This window comes from Oryx dammah, unplaced genomic scaffold (genome assembly GCF_014754425.2).
Source record: "Oryx dammah isolate SB20612 unplaced genomic scaffold, SCBI_Odam_1.1 HiC_scaffold_9, whole genome shotgun sequence".
NCBI lineage: Eukaryota > Metazoa > Chordata > Mammalia > Artiodactyla > Bovidae > Oryx > Oryx dammah.
In genome coordinates, this window is record NW_024070193.1 from 49,502,437 (window position 1) to 49,525,343 (window position 22,907).

The following is a 22,907-nucleotide window of genomic DNA, read 5'->3' on the forward strand; positions in this document are numbered from 1 at the left end:
GAATAGCCAATGTCTTTTGTGTGTGTGCGTGCTTAGGTTCTTACTGACCAATCAGAAACTCAGGTTCCTTAAAATTATTCCACCCAGGTGGAGGGTGGAACCTGCATCTTCAGACGTGTTACACCTACCTCTCCTTGGGTTTCCAGTTCAACTGCAATGGACCATTTCCTTCTCACGCTGGTTGAGGAGAAGCTTGAGGGTGCAAAATTAGTGCAGCAGCAGCATCTTCTTCCAGAATGTGAGCAGCCATCCCAAGATGAGTTGGGTGAAACCAACTCATGGTCCTAGAAAATCAGGCCTTTTTGGATCTGCATGCCCTGGCTTCTGCCTGTGCAAACCCCATCTCTGTGACTTGCTGCAGAGCCGCGTTCTAGGTGAGGAGGTGAAGCTGTCAGGGAGATGGGCGACCCCCAACTGACCTCTGCAGGATGGCCACCCCCAGGCTCGGTGAGTATCTCTTTAAAAAGCTCATCTTCTCTGACACTCTCAGTGATGTTAAGATGACAGGAGTGCCAACCAGCTGCACTTAACATACATTATTAATACAGCTCCCAGCTTCCCTTGCTGAATCCAGGATTCCTATTACAACACTGCATGAAAAATAAATGAGCGTGGTAATGGCTTCAACCCTGTGGACTAACACATTGAAAATATCCAAGAAGACTTAAGTATGGAGCTTGTGAAAAGCAGCATCTGGGACCATTTTTTAGTGTAAGAAAAGATCTCAGGGGTGATTTTTGGCATCTGGAAAGCAGCTGCCACCAACAGTAAAGGCTAGCTATTTATCTTTAGAATAACTCTAATTAGAGGCTGCCATAATGCTCTGTCTCCAGTTAACTAACATTGATCCCCAAAGAAAAGAAAGCCTGGGAGGTGACAGACATTATGTCAGAGAAGGGACTTGTTGCTAGAGAAACTAAGCAGTGATCAGCTCCATTTTATTGGTTGTGAATAATCTGATTTTTTTTTCTTTTTTGTCAAGTGCCCGCTTAATTTCTTCATTGGATGTCTAAATAATTATTTCCAATTTAGTGTAACCAAAATAAAATTCTTGATGATACCTTCACTGCTGATGTACCTTCTTAGTTTTTTAAATTTTGAAGTATAGTTGATGTACAGTATTTTATAAGCAATAAGTGTATAACAGAGTGATTCACAATTTCTAAAGGTTATACTCAATTTATAGTTATTATAGAATACTGGCTAGGGCTTCCCTGATGGTCCCAGTGGTTAAGAATTCGCCTGCCAATGCAGGGGTCAAAGGTTCGATCCCTGCTCCAGGAAGATCCCATATGCCCTGAGGCAGCTAACCCTGGGCCACAACTATTGAGCCAGTGCTTCAGAGCCCACGAGTCACAATTCCGGCACGCCTAGAGCCAGTACAATGAGAAGCTGGCACACCACCAGAAGAGGAGCAACTAGAGAGAGCCAGAGCACAGCAATGAAGACACAGTGCAACCAAAACTAAAATAAATTAATTAAAAGAAATACTGCTACATGCCATATGTTGTACAATATATCCTTGCAGCTCATTTTATATATATATATATTTTGCCACACCTCATGGCATGTGGGATCTTAGTTCCCCAGCCAGGGATTAAAACCTCGTCCCCTCAGTGGAAGCTTGGAGTCTTAACTGCTGGACCACCAGAGAAGTCCCTATTTTGTACCTAATAGTTTGTACCTGTTAATCTCCTATCCCTACGTGCCCCTCTCCACTTCCCACTGGTAACCACTAGTTTGTCCTCCATATCTGTGAGTCTTCTTTTTTTTGTTATATTCACTATTATATTCATCTTTTACATTCCACGTACAGGTAATATTAAACAGTGTTTGTCTTTCTGACTTATTTCTCTTGGCATAATGCCCTCCAAGTCCATCCATGTTGTGGCAAATGATAAAATTTTCCTTCTTTTTTATGGCTGAGTAGTATTCCATTGTATTCTTCTTGACTTAAGTGTTTTCTCCTTGTCTCCACTCCTTCCCTTCTGCTCCCTGATCACCTCCCTAAAAGGCTGTTTGCTCCTCAATCCTTGCTTTTTGAGGAAACCCAAACTAAGGCAGGTGACATAAAAGGAACAAAGAGTTCTTAAGATATCACTAGATCATCATTTCAAAGAAATTATGAATATTGTGCAGAAAATACAATTGATATATACCTGGAAGGGCAGCCATGATTAAAGACTCATGAGACATTGATAACTGGGAGTGAGCTGGTAATATCGTCCCTTTCTTTTTTTTCATGCAAAACATTACCCCAGAGGATGGATCAGGACAACTATCAAGAATCAGTTCAGTTCAGTTCAGTTCAGTTCAGTCACTCAGTCGTGTCCGACTCTTTGCGACCCCATGAATCGCAGCACGCCAGGCCTCCCTGTCCATCACCAACTCCTGGAGTTCACTCAGACTCAGGTCCATCAAGTCAGTGATGCCATCCAGCCATCTCATCCTCTGTCATCCCCTTCTCCTTCTGCCCCTAATCCCTCCCAGCATCAGAGTCTTTTCCAATGAGTCAACTCTTCGCATGCGGTGGCCAAATTATTGGGGTTTCAGCTTCAGCATCATTCCTTCCAAAGAAATCCCAGGGTTGATCTCCTTCAGAATGGACAGGTTGGGTCTCCTTGCAGTCCAAGGGACTCTCAAGAGTCTTCTCCAACACCACAGTTTAAAAGCATCAATTCTTTGGCACTCAGCTTTCTTCACAGTCCAACTCTCACATCCATACATGACTACTGGAAAAACCATAGCCTTGACTAGATGGACCTTTGTTGGCAAAGTAATGTCTCTGCTTTTCAATATGCACTATCAAGAATAATCCTCCACAAATTATAAAGTCCATCCCTGCTCAGCTCTATCCTTCCCCCATCCTGCTTCCAGTCCCTACACGTGCACGCTGAGGACACTCCCCTCAGTAAACCCTTGGAGTAGAATCTCTGTATCAGGCTCTGCTGCTAGGGAACCTGACCTAAGAGAGAAGTACAGGATGATGAGGACTCTAAAAAACCTATCACATGAGAAGATGATGAAGGAGCTGAAATACTCAGTCTTGGGGAAAATGTGTGGAAATAGGAATAGCAGATACCTTCAAATATTTAAAAATTAAATAGTAGAACAAGGACAGGTTGGATAGAAATTGGGCCAAGGTAGAATTTGGATGAGCATTAGAAAGAACTTTCTCATACTCAAAGATTCCCAACATAGGTATAGACTGCTTTGCAGTTTGGCATCCTGCATGGAAAGTATTCACCCAGAATCCAGGGGACCACTGAGTGGGACAAAGGAGGAGGAACCTTGGACCTGGGTGGGTGAGTCACTGGACCAAAGGCAAGGCCCTAGATGTTATTATTCTAAGGGCCACAAGAAGGCAGCAGAGAACTCACTCCAAAGGGGACAGAATAGAAAATTCTGGTGTTTTCACAGATTTGATTCGGATCTTCAGATATTCAGGAGGCATTGTGTACACCATTATAAGCCCTTGTAGACTCGTGACACACAAATTTGCAAAGTCAAAGCATTTCTCCTAAATCATATATTTTACTACTGGAAAAAATGGTAGAAACGGGTAAACCCGATCATGAAAATTACACTGAATCAGGGTAAACACATTTTGTAGAATCTGATACTGATGATCTTGACCTGCAGATTTCTACTTCCAGCCATTGTGTTCCTTCCAAAAGGGGACTCTGTGTTTGAAATAGACTTAACCAAGGGCCTATATGTTGGGCTTCAGTCTATGCTTGCTTGTGGTGTTCACAGAAAACATTCTCCACATTGCTAAGGCACCAACCTCAAGTCTACATATTCTCAAAAACTACAGGGAAGTGTCGGTCTTTTCACTTATTTGGCCAATTAATTTTAGCCACTCTAATAGCTGTATACTATTTCGTTGTGGGTTTGATTAACACTTCCCTAGTGACTTAATGGACTGGGAAACAGACAGTTGGAGGGCACAAACAGAACCTTGTGTGCACCAGGACCCAGGAGAAAGGAGCAGTGACCCCACAAGAGACCGACCCAGACTTGCTGTGAGTGTCCAGGAGTCTCAGGTGGAGGCGTGGGTCGGCAGTGGCCTGCTGCAGGGTTGGGGGCACTGAGTGTAGCAGTGCGCGCATGGGACCTTTGAATGAGGTCGCCATTATCTTCACTACCTCCACCATAGTTTGAAAAGTGAAAGTGAAGTCGCTCAGTCGTGTCCAACTCTTTGCGATCCCATGGACTGTAGTCTACCAGGCTTCTCTGTCCATGGGATTTTCCAGGCAAGGGTACTGGAGTGGGTTGCCATTTCCTTCTCCAGGGGATCTTCCTGACCCAGGGATCGAACCCAGGTATCCTGCATTGCTGCTGCTGCTGCTAAGTCACTTCAGTCGTGTCCAACTCTGTGCGACCCAATAGATGCCAGCCCACCAGGCTCCCCCGTCCCTGGGATTCTCCAGGCAAGAATACTGGAGTAGGTTGCCATTTCCTTCTCCAATGCATGCAAGTGAAAACTGAAAGTGAAGTCGTTCAATCGTGTCTGACTCCTAGCGACCCCATGGACTGCAGCCCACCAGGCTTCTCCGTCCATGGGAGTTTCCAGGCAAGAGTACTGGAGTGGGTTCCCATTGCCCTCTCCAGCTCCCGCATTGCAGGCACATGCTTTACCTCATAGTATGGCCCAAGGTAAATAACAGGGAAGGAACACAGCCCCACCCATCAACAGAAAATTGGATTAAAGATTTACTGAGCATGGCCTTGCCCATCAGAACAAGACCCAGTTTCCCCCTCAGTCTCTCCCATCAGGAAGCTTCCATAAGCCTCTTATCCTTCTCCATCAGAGGGCAGAAAGAGTGAAAACCACAATCACAGAAAACCAACCAAACCAATCACATGAACCACAGCCTTGTCTAATTCAATGAAACTATGAGCCATACTGTGTGGGGCCACCCAAGACAGACGGGTCATGTTGGAGAGTTCTGACAAAACGTGGTCTACTAGAGAAGGGAATGGCAAACCACTTCAGCATCCTTGCCTTGAGAACCCCATGAACAATATGAAAAGGCAAAAAGATAGGACACTGGAAGATGAACTCCCCAGATCGGTAGGTGCCCGATATGCTACTGAAGATGAGTGGAGAAATAACTCCAGAAAGAATGAAGAGACAGAGCCAAAGCAAAAACAACACCCAGTTGTGGATGTGACTGGTGATGGAAGTAGAGTCCGATGCTGTAAAGAGCAATATTGCGTAGGAACCTGGAATGTTACATCCATAAATCAAGGTAAATTGGAAGTGGTCAGATAGGAGATGGCAAGAGTGAACATCAACATTTTAGGAATCAGTGAACTAAAATGGACTGGAATGGGTGAATTTAACTCAGATGACCATTATATCTACTACTGTGGGCAAGAATCCCTTAGAAGAAATGGAGTAGCCATCATAATCAACAAAAGAGTCCAAAATATGGTACTTGGATGCAGTCTCAAAAATGACAGAATGATCTCCGTTCATTTCCAAGGCAAACCATTCAGTATCACAGTAATCCAAGTCTATGCCCTGAGCAGTAATGCTGAAAAAGCTGAAGTTGAATGGTTCTATGAAGACCTACAAGACCTTGTAGAACTAACACCCCAAAAAGATGTCCTTTTCATTATAAGGGACTGGAATGCAAAAGTAGGAAGTCAAGAAATACCTGGAATAACAGGCAAATTTGGCCTTGGAGTACAAAATGAAGCAGGGCAAAAGCTAATAGAGTTTTGCCAAGAGAACGCACTGGTCATAGCAAACACCCTCTTCCAACAACACAAAAGAAGACTCTACACATAGACATCACCAGATGGTCAACACCGAAATCAGACTGATTATATTCTTTGCAGCCAAAGATGGAGAAACTCTATACAGGCAGCAAAAACAAGACCAAGAGCTGACTGTGGCTCAGATCATGAACTACTTATTGCCAAATTCAGACTTAAATGGAAGAAAGTAGGGGAAACCACTAGACCATTCAAGTGTGATCTAAATCAAATCCCTTATGATTATACAGTGGAAGTGACAAATAGATTCAAGGGATTAGATCTCATAGAGTGCCTGAAGAACTTTGGACAGAGGTTCGTGACATTGTTCAGGAGGCAGAGATCAAGACCATCCCCAAGAAAAAGCAATGCAAAGGGGCAAAATGGTTGTCTGAAGAGGCCTTAGAAATAGCTGAGAAAAGAAGAGAAGTGAAAGGCAAAGGAGAAAAGGAAAGATATACCCATTTTAATGCAGAATTCCAAAGAATAGCAAGGAGAGATAAGAAAGCCTTCCTCAGTGATCAGTGCAAAGAAATAGAGGAAAACAATAGAATGGGAAAGACTAGAGATCTCTTCAAGAAAATTAGAGATACCAAGGGAACATTTCATGCAAAGGTGGGCACAATAAAGGACAGAAACGGAATGGACCTAACAGAAGCAGAAGATATTAAGAAGAGGTGGCAAGAATATACAGAAAAACTATATGAAAAATATCTTCATGACCCAGATAATCATGATGGTGTGATCACTCACCTAGAGCCAGACATCCTGGAATGTGAAGTCAAGTGGGCCTTATGAAGCATCACTAGAAACAAAGCTAGTGGAGGTGATGGAATCCCTGTTGAGCTGTTTCAAATCCTAAAAGATGATGCTATGAAAGTGCTGCACTCAATATGCCAGCAAATTTGGAAAACTTAGCAGTGGCCACAAGACTGGAAAAGGTCAGTTTTCATTCCAATCCCAAAGAAAGGCAATGGCAAAGAATGCTCAAACTACTGCACAATTGCACTCATTTCACACGCTAGCAAAGTAATGCTCAAAATTCTCCAAACCAGGCTTCAGTAGTATGTGAACCATGAACTTCCAGATGTTCAAGCTGGTTTTAGAAAAGCCAGAGGAACCAGAAATCAAATTGCCAACATCCATTGGATCATTGAAAAAGCAAGAGAGTTCCAGAAAAACATCTATTTCTGCTTTATTGACTATGCCAAAGCTTTTGACTGTGTGGATCACAACAGACTGTAGAAAATTCTTAAAGTGATGGGAATACCAGACTACCTGACCTGCCTCTTGAGAAATCTGTATGCATGTCAAGAAGCAACAGTTAGAACTGGACATGGAACAAGACTGGTTTCAAATCGGGAAAGGAGTACATCAAGGCTGTATATTGTCACCCTGCTTATTTAACTTATATAGAGAGTACATCATGAGAAACTGTGGGCTGGATGAAGCACAAGATGGAATCAAGATTGCCAGGAGAAATATCAATAACCTCAAATATGCAGATGACACCACCCTTATGGCAGAAAGCGAAGAAGAACTAAAGAGCCTCTTGATGAAAGTGAAAGAGGTGAGTGAAAAAGTTGGCTTAAAACTCAACATTCAGAAAACTAAGATCATGACATCTGGTCCCATCACTTCAGGGCAAATAGATGGGGAAACAGTGGAAAAGACTTTTATTTTTGGGGGCTCCAAAATCACTGTGGATGGTGAATGCAGCCATGAAATTAAAAGATGCTTGCTCCTTGGAAGAAAAGTTATGACCATATTAAAAAGCAGAGACATTACTGTGCCAACAAAGGTCCGTCTAGTCAAAGCTATGGTTTTTCCAGTGGTCATGTGTGGATGTGAAAGTTGGACTATGAGGAAAGCTGAATGCCGAAGAATTGATGCTTTTGAACTGTGGTGTTGGAGAAGACTCTTCAGAGCCCCTTGGAATGCAAAGAGATCCAACCAGTCCATCCTAAAGGAAATCAGTCCTGAATATTCATTGGAAGGACTGATGCTGAAGCTGAAACTCCATTACTTTGGCACCTGATGCAAAGAACTGACTCATTTGAAAAGACCCTGATGCTGGGAAAGAGTGAAGGCAGGAGGAAAAGGGGACGACAGAGGATGAGATGGTTGGATGGCATCACCAACTCAATGGACATGAGTTTGAGTTAACTCTGGGGTTGGTGATGGACACGGAGGCCTGGCATGCTGCAGTCCATGGGGTCGCAAACAGTTGTACACAACTGAGCAACTGAACTCACTGACTGAGTGACTTAATAATGGAGTTACAACTTACAGCACGTAGAAGACTAAACCTGCTCAGGAGACTCAAAGGAGTAAATAGAGATATAGAAAGAAAACCAGGAAAATGCCTCACTTATGGAAGCCAAGTGGAGAAGTGACTCAGAGAGTGGTGGTCAGTAGGATCAAATGATGCCATATGAGGTCTGAATATTCTCCTCTGGATTTAGTGCCTCTCGGTGACTTTACCAAAGATCTTCCAGTAGAAATTGGTTCCAGCTTCCAGTCTCTTTTCACATTTCTAGAGTGAGTCCCACTGTACTGCCTGCTTGGCAGCGCCCTTTCCCTAGGTGTCTGGGTCCCAGCTTCAGGGGGCCACTCCTCAGAGCTCCTGAAGTCCAAGCACCAGCTGGTACCTATTTGCAGTCATTCTAAGTTCCTAGGGCATGTCCCAGGCTCTGTTCCCTGGGAAGCCAACCCCAAGATGGAGATTAGAGTGCTGAAGCTTCATTGGGGAGTGATCTGAGGACCATCAACCTCTGGAAGAGAAGGGAAAGCATCAGGACCAGATGAGGGAGAATTGGGCTGTGATGCAGGCTCCATCAAGGCTCAGCCACCCCCACGGGGAGCTGTGAAAGGGCCTGGCCCTTCAGTGTTGTCTGCTCAAGCCCTAAATAGAGACACCATTGGATGCAGCCTATTCCTGGGAGAGGGGTGTGATCCCGTGGGAGGGGACTCCTCCCAGTTAAAGGCAATTCCCATTCACAGCTGAGGGCTGTCAGCCAGCACCACCCTGCAGCTTATTCCCTTCAGTCTTGAGTGGCGATCTAGGTGGCACAATCAGAATTCACTGCAAGGGTTTCTCCTCCAAGCCTCTACATTCAATCACCCCAACCTCTTCCCTTGGCTTCTCACCTAGGTGTTAACGTCACTCGATTACCTCCTGTCCACTTTCTGCATTCTCCAACACCTGTCCCAGCAATTCCTCATGCTAGAGCCTCTTGTGCTGTTCCTGTTTGCTGATGGATGCCCTTCTTCCACCAAAATGACACCTACGCTGTCAGGAAGGAACAGGCAGGGTGAGAAACCCACACTTTTGGACTGAATTTTGTGCCCTTTCGACCAGGTTGTATATAACCCTGAAAGGTCAAGTTGGGAAACATCAGGATGATGTTTCACTTTCAGCTCACTGGTACTCCCAGAATCATCTACTGGTACAGAAATCTGGAGTGAAATAACCAGTGACCCTGTGTCCTGCGCCCTCTGAGCGTATGCCCCGCAGGTAGGAACGCGTCTGAACCCTCAGAGCCCCTTCCAGTGTAACCCAGTAACTGCATTTCTGACCTACTAGTGCACTAAATGGCTCCCTCCTGATCTGAAAACGTTAACACAGTCGCAACCTGAGCAGAAGCCTAACTTCACGTAGAAAGGACTCAGGCCTGAAGCTCAGTGACTGAAGCATGGTCTAAATGGGTCGTAAAGGGATAGGAGTAAATCGATGATTTCTCCTTTCCATTTCAGGCTGCACCAAATCTGGTTTTCAGCAGAACTAAAATGCAAGAGACCCAGACCAGCATATCCTAAGCAAACAGCCCTAGTCAGTTCATCAAGGGTCCGTCAGCACATTTACGTGTAGGCACAGGGGTTTCAGGAGACATGTCTGAACTATAATTCGCTGGTTTTCATCACCAGCATTAAGAAGCAGTCAGAATACAGTTGGCTTCAGTTATCCAGAGCACATTTTATTAATGAGGAAGGACTATGATTCAGATGATTAATTTCACAGGGGGAGTTTAAACCCTGGTAAGCACCACTCGTGTAATATGTACTATGTACTTGATTACGAGGAAGAAGCAAAACACAAATCATTAATACCAAAACATCCCTCACTGAGAATAAGTCTCCCCACCCCACCTCCCACAATGTATTAAAGACTTCAAATCTAAAAACCTAAACATATGTTACAACATTTAACATTAAGTCTCAAGTTTATCTTGTTAAACACGCTTTAAAATACACTGAGTGTCTTCTCGCCTTCTCTTGATTCTCCAGGTATGTGAAGAAGCCTTTTTCGTTGTTTTTCTCCTCCACGTCTGTCGTCTTCTCTGTCCCCAAGCAGGACCATGGAGGACTGAGTAGAGGCTGAGGGACTGAGTAGAGGCTGAGGTTGCGACTACGACGTCTGCTCTGCAGCCCATGTGTGCTAGCTCCGGAAGTGCTCCTCGATGCTGGGGGGCACCTCCTTTTGTAGGTTTGCCCTGCTGGTCTTTCCCGCAGCTTCAAGCCAGGGATGCTGAAGGACCTGGTGGGCTGTGTAGCGCTTTTTGGGGTTTACCACCAGCAACCGGCTCACCAGATCTTTGGCAGCTGTTGGAATGATAGAAGGATGGAAAAATGAGATGGATGCAGATGGTTCGGAGTTTTCCTTTTCCATACAGGAAATAAGGACACAAACATCTGTGTTAGCAACAAGCACTGGACAAGAGCACCACTGGCCCTCAGAACTGTCTGCCCCGTGAAGGAAGCTTTCCACATATGCACTACCCCCTTGGGACGGATGAGCATTTGAAATTCATCTGGTGCAACTGACAAACTGAATTCTTCTTGCTTTTCCTTTTAATTCACTGACATTTAAATTCAAATAGCCCCATGCAGCTACAGGGCTACCACATTAGACGTGGAATCGTGAGGTCAGGCCCACCACTACCACCCATGGCGCCGTCCAGCCCAAGAGGACACACAGAGGCTGTGAACCATACCTACACATATTTCAAATGTGTAAATCAAGGGAAAGATTTCACCTGAAAGGGCCAAAAGGGCCAAAAGGGAGGAGGACCACACAAGCTTCTGCTGCACTAAACGTACCTCTGACCTTCACCCTCTGACCTTCCAGAGCCCCTGTGCCCAAAGGACGGCCCTAGAGACCTGACTATTCACAAGTAAAATAAGCATCTCTAGTCTGTCTGATTCATAGACACTTCTGTATGTGAGATGGCTTTGATCTTTCCAAATGAGGATTCCACATTTCTGATATTTTTCCAGTTCTGAGGTTCTTCAACTGGCTTCAAGAAAAGTATCTGGTGACTCCAACTGGTGGTGAGACTTACATCTCAAAGCAAGTCGTGTGTTTGGGACGCTATGGAGATCTACACAAAGCTAGCAGGAAATAAAGAAAAGCAGAGGATGCGGACGGCCCGGCTACCGTAGCGAGTTCTCTGAGTATCGTTTCACACATCTGACCTGAAAACAGGCTCTGCAGTCAGATCCCAGAAGGGGCTCCAGCTCCCCCCACCCACCCCCCCTCCTGCCTGGGAAGCCCAAAGTCTCACCATCAGAGATATTGTCCCAGTAAGGAGCCAGGAACTCAAAGCGGCCAAGCTGGATGATGTTAAAGAGCTCCTCCTGGTCTCTCTCTGGGCTGCGGAACGGGGGGAAGCCGCACAGGAGGATGTAGAGGATCACGCCTGCGGCCCACATGTCCACCTCCAGCCCGTAACCTGTGCAGTGGAGGCAGAGACACGTCATCTCTTGGCTGCCATCTTGGTACGGAGAGGGTCTCAAAACCACACATTCAGCCAACCAGACAACTCTGTGTGTATCCATCCTGATGTCTCCATAGAGTCAGTGAGTTCAAAATTTAACTCACCCCGTTCCCATCTCCCAGAGAGCTTCCTTTTCCAACACCCTGGGTTAGCTGGCGTGAGTCCTACTATCCTGGCTTCCCAGAGTTCACATAGCCTTACTTGTTTTATCAAATATTTATTCACTTATATATTTATCTGGCTGTGCCAGGTCTTAGCTCCAGCATATGGGATTTTCAGTCTTCACTGTGGCATGGGAACCCTTTGTTGCAGCATGCAGGATCTAGTTCCCTGACCAGGGATCGAACCTAAGTCCCCTGCATTGAGAGTGCAGAGTCTTAGTCACTGGACCCCCAGGGAAGTCCCCAGCTTATTTGCTTTCTTTCCTCTCTGACCCAAGAGAGTAATGCCTCCATTAAAATGCCCATAGTCACTCACCACTCTCCTGTCACACTGTCACCACATTACCATGGCAACTCTGCTGGCCACACTGAGTTCAGACTCATTCGTGGGGAATCCAGGCTAACCCTCCCCATCCAATTGCACTTCCCTCTGCTCTACTGAGGCTGGTTTTTCAAAGTCTCTGCCACCCAACTTCTATGCATAGGCTAATCTCTGTATCTTGGCTTCCCTGATGCATTTGCTGCTGGGATAAAACTCTCCCTTCTCCCTACCCCCAAGCTTATAACCCATCTAGAGCTTTCCCATTTTTAGCCATCATAGGTGGTTTAACTGATTTCTCCTGGAGTACAAGGATGGCTAAATAATTATTCACATACTTGCAGCCATATAATAATGATGAAGATGATTTTCTCGTATATCCTTTACAGAGTCTATCACTAAAATAGCCCATTGGACCCTTATACAATATGCAATATACATATATTATTCATGGGGTTTGAATTGGGACCTCGTTTTCCTTTAATTGCGAGGTTAGAAAAGTAGTTTTAAAGCCAATTACTTTATGGAGAACTGCTCCATATCTCTCCCTTAGAGGTAGCTTTGGGTAAGTGACTAAATGACCTTGCTTGCTTGAGTTTCCCATTCAATTCTCCACCATCTTTCATCTCACTGTCCCACCAACACACACACACACACACACACACTCACTCACTCACAATCTCCTCTCTGTAATAAGAGCAGCCCTGATGAGGAAAAAGTTCTCATGCTTTGGTCAAGGAGACCTACTTCAAATATTTGATATACAACTGCAAATGCAGAGCCAATCTCTGAGATTTTTTAACTGCTTCATGTTGAAAAATGTGAAATTTAAATACGAAAAATTAAACACTGGTTAGTAAGCGAGCTAGAGTCCCACAGAGCCACGTGTAACTGTTACCTTTCTCAGAGAGGATTTCAGGAGCTACATAAGTTGGAGTCCCACACACAGTAAATATAGGCCTCACCACATGCTTTGCAAGACCAAAATCAGCCAGTTTCAAGGTGGTAGATTTGTCCTCATTTCGCTGAACCTGTAAGAAGCCAAAATCCCCAAATGAACAAAACTGTGATGAGAACAAAGACGGACTAGAACAACGAACATAAAAATTCAGGACAAACAAACAGTAAAACACAGGCACTTATAGATTAATCTGATGCTGACAAATTCAACTTGACCTCAGTGACACTTGCTTACTAAAGAGCCAATGAGTTAGATTCTCTCTGCCGTCCAATGTGGTAGTACCATATTGTCACAGATGGCTATTTATTTTAAATTAAATTCATTTAACTCGAGTTAAATTAAAAATTCAGTGTCTCAGATGCACTAGCCATGTTTCAAGTGTTCAAACGCCATCTGTGGCTGAGGGCTACCATATTGGACCATGAAAATCTACAATATTACCATCATGACAGAAAGCTCCATTGAGCAGCACTGAGTTAGAACCAGGATCAGTGATGTTTCTGAGCAAGTGTGTGCGTGCGTGCTAAGTTGTTTCAGTCATGTCCAACTCTGTGACCCCGTGGACTGTAGCTGGCCAGGCTCTTCTGTCCATGGGATTCTCCACGCAAGAATACTGGAGAGGGTTGCCATGCCCTCCTCCAGGGGATCTTCCCAACCAAGGGATCGAACCCGAAAACTGCAGGTGGATTCTTTACCAACTGAGCCACCTGGGAACCCCATTTTTTGAACACAGACTAGCTTTAACGAGAGCTAGAAAATCCTGTGGGTAATGCAAAATCTGACCAGAGGGAAAAAAAAGAAAAGGAAGAGAAATAGGAACCGGAATGAAAGAGTAGACAAATAAGCAGTGGAGGCTAAAATTATATGGTTTACCTAACAAACACCTCTGTCATGCTTCTTCAGGGCCAGGCATTGTGTATAACATACTACAAAATACTAATTCATGTAATCCTCTTTGTAGTCGTGTGAGGCCGCTCACATCCCCATTTTACAGATGAGCATATGGAGGCACAGTGACACAGTAAATGGTGAGCTGCAGTTTGAACCCCGAACACTTGGGCTTTACAGTCTGTGCTTATAACTAGTGTATGACCCCAAATTTTCCAGGAAAAGGGTTATTTCTGTTGCAGGAGGCAGCACTTGGTGGGGCTGGAGGGCATTAGGCAGGGCTCTGGTTCTCCCTGACCCCCATCAGTCCCACGGCACAGCGACACCCAAAAATGCAGGGCGGGCAGCCCCGCCCCCCGACCCCCACCCCCGATCTCCCCAGACAAGGGTAAGTGCTCCAAATATGCTTTGGTTCCTGCCAGAGAGCTTACATCTCTGTAAGCAGACAGTGTCTTAATCACTGAGCCCGAGTCACCGTTGCACAGGCTAATCAATGTCTCCATAATTAACCTGACCTAATGGAATCAAGATTGTCGGGAGAAATATCAGTAACCTCAGATATGCAGATGACACCACCCTTATGGCAGAAAGGGAAGAGAAACTCAAAAGCCTCTTGATGAAAGTGGAAGAGGAGAGCGAAAAAGTTGGCTTAAAGCTCAACATTCAGAAAATGAAGATCATGGCATCTGGTCCCATCCCTTCATGGAAAATAGATGGGGAAACAGTGGAAACTGTCAGACTTTATTTCTGAGGGCTCTAAAATCACTGCAGATGGTGACTGCAGCCATGAAATTAAAAAACGCTTACTCCTTGGAAGGAAAGTTATGACAAACCTAGATAGCATATTCAAAAGCAGAGACATTACTTTGCCAACAAAGGTCCATCTAGTCAAGGCTATAAATCGTTTTTCCAGTGATCATGTATGGATGTGAACTGTGGTGTTGGAGAAGACTCTTGAGAGTCCCTTGTCCTGCAAGGAGATCCAACCAGTCCATTCTGAAGGAGATCAGTCCTGGGTGTTCTTTGGAAGGAATGATGCTAAAGCTGAAACTCCAATACTTTGGCCATCTCATGCGAAGAGTTGACTCATTGGAAAAGACTCTGATGCTGGGAGGGATTGGGGGCAGGAGGAGAAGGGGCCGACCAAGGATGAGATGGCTGGATGGCATCACCGACTCGATGGACACGAGTCTGAGTAAACTCCGGGAATTGGTGATAGACAGGGAGGCCTGGCGTGCTACAATTCATGGGGTCACAGAGTCGGACACGACTGAGAGACTGAACTGAACTGAATGGAAATCATAGATGTAGAGCCAAAACACTCTTCTGCTTTGGTCTGTGTGTGGAGACAGACTACAGCCCTAAAGGGGACTGGGGAGGTAATTCTGAGAATAATTTACACTAGAAAATCTAGTTTGGAAGGGAGGGACAAAAAACCACGTGCTGACTTAAGTTTCCAGATGGGCCATCTTCATGAATCCCATTTGCTGGGTGACTAATGAAAAAAATCTGTGCCTTGCAAACATATGGAAATATTCCCAACCAAATGATCAGCAGTAAAAGCGGGTGGCTGATTGAATACACCAAAACAAACCATGTACATCTTTGCAATATAACAAAGACACCCTTCCCTTCCTCAAAGAAACCCCCTGATTCTAAAACCTGGCTGCATAACAGGGGGAGCAGATGAAACACGAAGGAGATTCAGTCGTTCATTTTGAAATTTTTCATGAGATTTATTCTGAAAATGCATTATGTTAAATGTCCATGTGCTGATAGACATATTTTTCAAATACCAAATCTGTTTTCTTAAAGAAAATATTTTATGGCTTTTCTAAAATAATATATTGCTTCTTATCTCCATTGCTTTTCTCTTCGAGCCTCCAAATGATGAGACCCACAGCAGAAGTTGAGGGGTGGTTAAGATCTGCAGGGCTGTTCGCTCCTTCCAGAAAGTGAGATGCATCGTGTTTTTAATTCTTCTGTCTCCAGCCTCTGCTGTCATGAGTTATGTAACATTTCTCAGAGCTGACAGCGTGACTTTAGACTTCTTGTTTACTTCACCTACAAGACCAGCCTAACTACATTTAAGCTCACACACTGACAGTGTGAATTCTGTTTTGGGCTTTTTGTTTTCCGACAGGCACTTCAAAATCTTGCCTTTGGAACAGTTCTTATCTTAATCCTTAAATTCAAATGAGTGACATCCTTCTGGAATAACCCTTCCTCCTAGAATTTGTGGAACTTTTTTTTTTTTAATTGAAAAGTGAAGTCACTCAGTCGTGTCTGTCTCTTTGTGACCCCCTGGACTGTAGCCCACCAGGCTCCTCAGTCCATGGGATTCTCCAGGCAAGAATACTCGAGTGGGTTGCCATTTCCTTCTCCAGGGGATCTTCCCAACCCAGGGATTGAACCCAGGTCTCCCACATTGCAGGCAGATGCTTTAACCTCTGAGCTACCAGGGAAGCCCTTTCAATTTTTTAATTGAAGTATAGTTGATTAACTGCCCTGACTGGCTCAGCAGAAGAATCTGCCTGCCAATGCAGGAGACAGAGATTCGATCCTTCGGTCGGGCAGATTCCCTAGAGGAGGAAATGGCAACCCACTCCAGTATTTTTGCCTAAAAAAAAAAATCCCATGGGCAGAGTCCAAAGGGTCGCAGAGTTGGACATGACTGAGCACACACAGTTGACTGACAATGTTGTATTAGACTCTGGTATACAGCAAAGTGATTCAGTTATATATACATATTTTTTTCATATTCTTTTCCAATATAGTTACTGACAAGATACTGAATATAGTCCTTTGTGCTATACAGTGGGACCTTCTTGGTTAGCTATTTTATACATAGTAGTGTGTACCTGCTAATCTCAAACTCCTAATTTATCCCTCCTCTACCCTTTCCCCTTTGGTAACCATGTTTGTTTTCTATGTCTGAGTTTGTTTCTGTTTTGTAAATAAATCCATTTGCATCATATTTCCAACTCCACATATAAGTGATATTGTCTTTGTCTTCCTCTGACTTACTTCATTTAGTATGATAATCTCTAGATGCATCTTTTTAAAAAAGTATTTTTAATTTTTAAATTAGAGTATAATTGCTTTATAATGTTGTGTTAGTCTCTGCTGTACAACAACGTGAATCAGCTGTATGTATACATATATCCCGTCCTTGAACCTCCCTGTCATCTCCTCCATTCCACCCCTCTAGGTCATCACAGAGCATCCAGCCAAGCTCCCTGTGCTATACAGCAACTTCCTTCTAGCTATCTATATTACACGTGATAGAGTATCTATGTCTATGCCACTCTCTCATACACCCCACTGTTTCCTTCTCCCTTCTTCTGTGTCCACAAGTTCACTCTCTATGTCTGAGTCTCTCTTCATGCCCTGCAAATAGGTTCATCAGTATCATTTTTCTAGATCCATACATATGGGTTAATATACCATATTTATTTTCCCCTTTTTGACTCACTTCATTCTGCATGACAGACTCTAGGTTCATCCACATCTCGACAAATGACCCAATTTCCTTCCTTTTTATGGCTGAGTAATATTCCATTGTATATACGTACCACATCTTCTTTATCCATCCGTCTGTCTATGGACATTTAGGCAGCTTCTTGTCTATTGTAAACAGTGTCGCTATGAACATTGGGGTGCATGTATCTTTTCAAGTTAGAGCTTTCGCCTTTCCCAGATCCTTTGTGCATGAATGGGATTGCTGGATCATAGGTAACTCTATTCTTAATTTTTAAGGAACCTTTATACTATTCTCCATGGTGGCCGCAGACAATTTACATTGTGCAGAACTTCTGAAACCATCAAATTCTCCACCCAAAGGGGCAACTCATCTAAAACATCCTCCCACCAGACTATCATTCACTTTGACTGAAATCTCAAGATGAAAAGATCCCACAGCTTCACATGGCAGACCGTACTGATTATAATCAGCTTAACATGTGAGGAGGTTCACCCCATGCTGATTCAGAATTTCATCCCCACCCCCATTTTCTAAAATCTGCCCACCCTCCCCCCAGGTCACCTCTGGCTTCTCTAACAGGCTCCCAGGTGGTACCTTCCTGGGCCATACTTGGCTGAGGGCCCGCCCACAGCCCCTGTGCCCACATCTGACCTTGCCCTCAGCCCAAATCTCCATTTCTCTGCCTACAGGTCTATCTAAACTCACTTCTCTAGGTCACATCCCTTCTGGGGCTTGTTGCCTTCAGTTGCCCTCTTAGAGACAGTGTTAGAGATTATTTTATATGTTACTTCAATGACTGTTGATCCATCTAGGTCCAACATCCCTTTCCCCAGCCACACCAAAGTCCCCTTCTTTGAATCCAGGCAATCTATATTATTTACATTAGCAGCCCAGTCACATCTAGACTGTCTCAAAGATTCAAGAGGAATCGTTCTTTTTCCGAGCCATTAACAACTTCCTCTCTTTCAAGGCACAGCAGTCTGGTTTTTTAAAATTAATTTTTGGCTGTGAAGGCACAATTTAAATATGATCTTGCAATGATCATATCTGAACAGCAGGTGGCAGCACAGTACAGACCAAACAGCAAGCGGCTGCCCTAAGAAAAGGGATAAAAAGCTTATTTATCTTCAACTTCTTACTTGATCCTTCATGCTTCCTCTGGCCTTCTCCCTCCAAGTTTCCATTTGTAACTGGCCATGAGGACTGGAATGACCTTAAAAACCAATTGACATGGAAACGCCAATGTCTAAAATCAACTTACATGTCAACAGCAAAAAAACAGCAAAAAAAAAAAAAAAAAAGAATGAAACAATCAATGGGGATGAAATTTTCCCTGGGACCTGTCACATGACCAGCCTATGACACGCCTTTGGTGCCTACACATCATCACTTCTCCGGCTCCTGTTTGCTTCTCCCAGGTCTCAGTCAACACCACACAGCGCGTTCCAACCCCGCCAAGGGAACACAGGCTGACAGAAGCAGCAATTAACACTGATATTGCTGCGAGCTGGAAATTCTCATAATTAAAACTTCTTTTGCAAGCTCTCAGGAGTCTAAATAACCCTAAAGGAAGAAGGAAACTAACATCTTATCAGGAAATACGATCACTAGAAATAAGGTACGCTCAGTAACACAGGCCTAAAATTTTACTCTAGGGCCCAATTACCAGATATAAATATTTCTGCTGGTGAAAACAACATGATAAGCTTGTTGGATCCATTAAGAGTTCTTGGCACATTCTGGAAGTCTCTAAAGGCAGCCACAATCAGCCATGTAATCAAAAGTTAGTTCTGACATCATCACTCTCCCATTTGGCAGAGACAGGTATTGATACAGCCAGTAGCCATCCATTAAAGGGAGAAACAATCACTTTGATAATACAAAGCAGAATACAAAATTAAAGACAACCCAAGAGCATTAATTGATGGACAGCAGTCACCATGGTGATATTTACTAATATTAACTCTCAAAAGACCAGCCAAATTTGCAACATAATTATAATATCAGGAAATTTAGAGATGACGCCTTTCTAAACCCAGATAATGAGCTTATTGTCAAATCCAACACTCCCCAGATCTCTTTCTGAAAAACCGCAATGCACCGATGCTAAGTAGTGCTGAAATTCTGACATAGTATGTTGAACTTCGAGTGTGTGTATGCTTAGTCATGTCTGACTGTTTGCAACCCCATGGACTGTAGCCACCAGGCTCCTCTGTCCATGGGATTCTCCAGGCAAAAATCCTGGAGTTGGTTGCCATGCCCTCCTCCTTCCTGACTCAGAGATCGAACCCAGGTCTCCTGCATCTCCCATGCTGAGAAGCAGTTTCTTTACCACTGAGCCACCTGGGAAGCTCACGCTGAACTTTACTCACCCAGAAAAGGACAAACACAGTTTAGAAATGCGATAGGCGCATTCATTCAGAAAAATGCCAGCTGACAAATTATCCACAGGATACAAGAGATATTCCCCTATGCCACTAAATTTGGCTCAGATCTGTGGCTTTGTACAGCTTCTGAAGGGGCCACACCACCATGAAAAAAACCTTGGGCTTTCTTAAAAATCAGAAATAGGGTCTAAATATTAAATTAACAGCAGTTAAAAGACGCTTACTCCTTGGAAGAAAAGTTATGACCAACCTAGATAGCATATTCAAAAGCAGAGACATTACTTTGCCGACTAAGGTCTGTCTAGTCAAGGCTATGGGTTTTCCAGTAGTCATGTATGGATGTGAGAGTTGGACTGTGAAGAAAGCTGAGCGCCAAAGAATTGATGCTTTTGAGCTGTGGTGTTGGAGAAGACTCTTGAGAGTCTTTTGGACTGCAAGGAGATCCAACCAGTCCATTCTGAAGGAGATCAACCCTGGGATTTCCTTGGAAGGAATAATGCTAAAGCTGAAACTCCAGTACTTTGGCCACCTCATGCAAAGAGTTGACTCATTGGAAAAGACTCTGATGCTGGGAGGGATTGGGGGCAGGAGGAGAAGGGGACGACAGAGGATGAGATGGCTGGATGGCATCACTGACTCGATGGACGTGAGTCTGAGTGAACTCCGGGAGGTGGTGATGGACAGGGAGGGCTGGCGTGCTGCGATTCATGGGGTCACAAAGAGTCAGACACGACTGAGCGACTGGATTGAACTGAACTGAACTGAACTGAACAATTCATGTACTATTGAAAACATAGCTATGCTGCAGTTTCCATCTCTCTCTCTCTCTCTCAAGATACACACACACACATACACACACACTTCACTGCCTTCAAGGGCACTAAAACATGTATGAACTGAGACATAAATCCATGAAGAGGTGCTGAATGACTTCTTTCAGGCAGGTAGCTTGTCCACACTAAATGTACTCCTTGCGGTTTTTCTATTTCCTGAAGCAAACCTCTTCATGCCATCTGCAAGTGCTGACATTCTTCATTTCAAAAATTGTTGACAAGTCAGTCCCTTAACACAAATGAGAGTCTCTCCTGCCCAAGAGATGAACCAGCTTGACAACCTGGTTCCGGGACCTTGCAGAGAAAATGCAAGCTCAGATGACTGTCCCCTAAAGAAAACGATCCTACAGGGTAAACAATCTTACTCCACATCCTCAAGAGCATGTATCACTGTTCTAGTGATTTTTTTTTAAGCACAGGCCCAAAGTGTCCCACACCCAGGCCTCTAATCTGAATCCTTCCTGCTTACACAACTCAGTAAAAACAACAGAGGAACTATACAGAACACAGCTCTATCATGATTCCAAAGTGGCCACTGGAAACAGAGTGCCACACTTCACACACAGGGAATAACTGGGCTCAGACCTCAAACTAAAAAATGGTTGAGGACACTCAACTCATGCAAACGTGGAATTCTTCAAGATTTCCTTGGTGGTTCACTGGTTAGGACTTGGTGCTTTCACTGCTCTGGGCCCAAGTTTGATCCCTGGTCGGGGAACTAAGATCCTGCAAGCCTCTTAGTGTGGTCAAAAAAAAAAAAGCAAAAATGAAATTTTTCAAAGGGAGATTTACTCACAATGGTAATTCAGACCACTCAGGCAGTCAGTCAGTGCTCTGTAATTCTATGAATTTAGGCCAAAACAAAGTTGTTTGATTGAAGGGTCAACTAGACCTCACTTCACCAGATAATTAGCTTGACTCACTCAGAGTTTCATTCTGCTTGTGGGAGCAATTTAGGCAGATGAATGTACCGGGATGATGTTTCCAGGCTGGCTCTACAACCATGAAATGAAAGGAAACAGGCTAACTCCCTGCCCCCTCCCGCAAAAAAAAAAGTATGGTTTACAGAGACCACTGTGTCCATCTTCTCCAGCTTCATATGCAGCAATCTGGCTTTGGAATCTTCCTCATGATGTCCACCTTATCATCAGACATGTTCTTAACATCATAATAATGACATCAGCTGCCGCTGATGGAAGGCTTGCTATTCACCAGGCAGCATGCTGGGGTCTATATTCATCCACTCATCCAACTGATATTTATTGACTATCCACTATGTGACAGAACTGGTCTAGGTTTCATGGTACAGTCTGAATAAAACAATGTTCCTGCTGTCCTAGGACTTTCCAAGAGGAGCAAAGAGAGAACAGACACATAAATATGAAACAGATCAGGTGGTGATTGAGGTTACAAATAAGAAAGTGGAATAAAGGGCCAGAGAGTGACCATGTGAAGCGTGCTGTCCTAATGAAGCCCACTAGGAACACAGCTGAAGCTCAGAAACATGTTCAGTTGATTGCCTCGTTGCAACAAGTGAGAAGGTGCACCTTGGGGATCCAGGCGTCTAAGCAAGAGGGTGTTCAATGAACTAGTAAGATCTGGGCTGTGCCAGCTAATTTGGAAGAGGGTCCAAGAAAGTAGGATTTTGCTATGAATTGGAAACTGTCAGGATGTGAGGGCAATTCTGTGACTGGGCATCTTGGTAATTCTTACCTAAAAGGTGAGAAGAAGATGGGGCAGTGAGTCAGTCCCCAGGAAGGGAATACGTAGCCACACTTGTGGTCTGGACTATCCTGTTCTTATCTGGATTTGGACATCATGATGAAGAGGTCTTGCTTCTGTCTGGATCCATCAGATGGCTATCCACTCCAGTACTCTTGCCTGGGAAATCCCCTAGGCAGAGGAGCCTGGTGGGCTACAGTTGGTAGGGTCGCAAAGAGCTGGACACGACTGAGCACGCGTCATGGTCCTAGAGTGACCTTATTTCACATGGGTGTTTGGGGAGATGGTTTGCATCCAAAACCTGAACAGCTCAGCTGTGAGTGGCAGACCAGCTCCTGGTGGTCTCGGGCTAATGTTCCTTTCCCATGAGCAATCCACCCTCGACCATACAAGATAGGTACCATTACTATTTCTTTTTCATAAATGAAAAAACAAAGCCCCAGAGAGACTAAAGGACTGATGCTAGAGGCTTGTGGAATCTTAGTTTCCTGACCAGGGAGGGAACCCTGACCCTCGGCAGTGAGAACCGTGAGTCCTAACCACTGGACCACCAGAAAATTCCCAGTACCAAGCCTTTTTAATTCCTGTGGCAAGACCTTTTCTTCAAAA

The 22,907-nt window shown here is 44.3% G+C and overlaps 1 protein-coding gene across 1 annotated transcript in view; it reads right to left on the reverse strand.

Moving 5' to 3' along the window:
• Positions 1-9,722: 9,722 nt before the first annotated feature.
• The window catches only part of DCLK3 (doublecortin like kinase 3), a 39,125-nt gene continuing 25,940 nt past the window's right edge, over positions 9,723-22,907 (reverse strand). The window contains exons 3-5 of the mRNA XM_040245965.1: positions 12,922-13,054; positions 11,331-11,498; positions 9,723-10,368 (exon numbers count right to left, since the gene is read on the reverse strand). Coding sequence (XP_040101899.1) covers positions 10,205-10,368; positions 11,331-11,498; positions 12,922-13,054 — 465 coding nt within the window. The 3' untranslated portion in view covers positions 9,723-10,204. The remainder of the gene's footprint in view (positions 10,369-11,330; positions 11,499-12,921; positions 13,055-22,907) is intronic.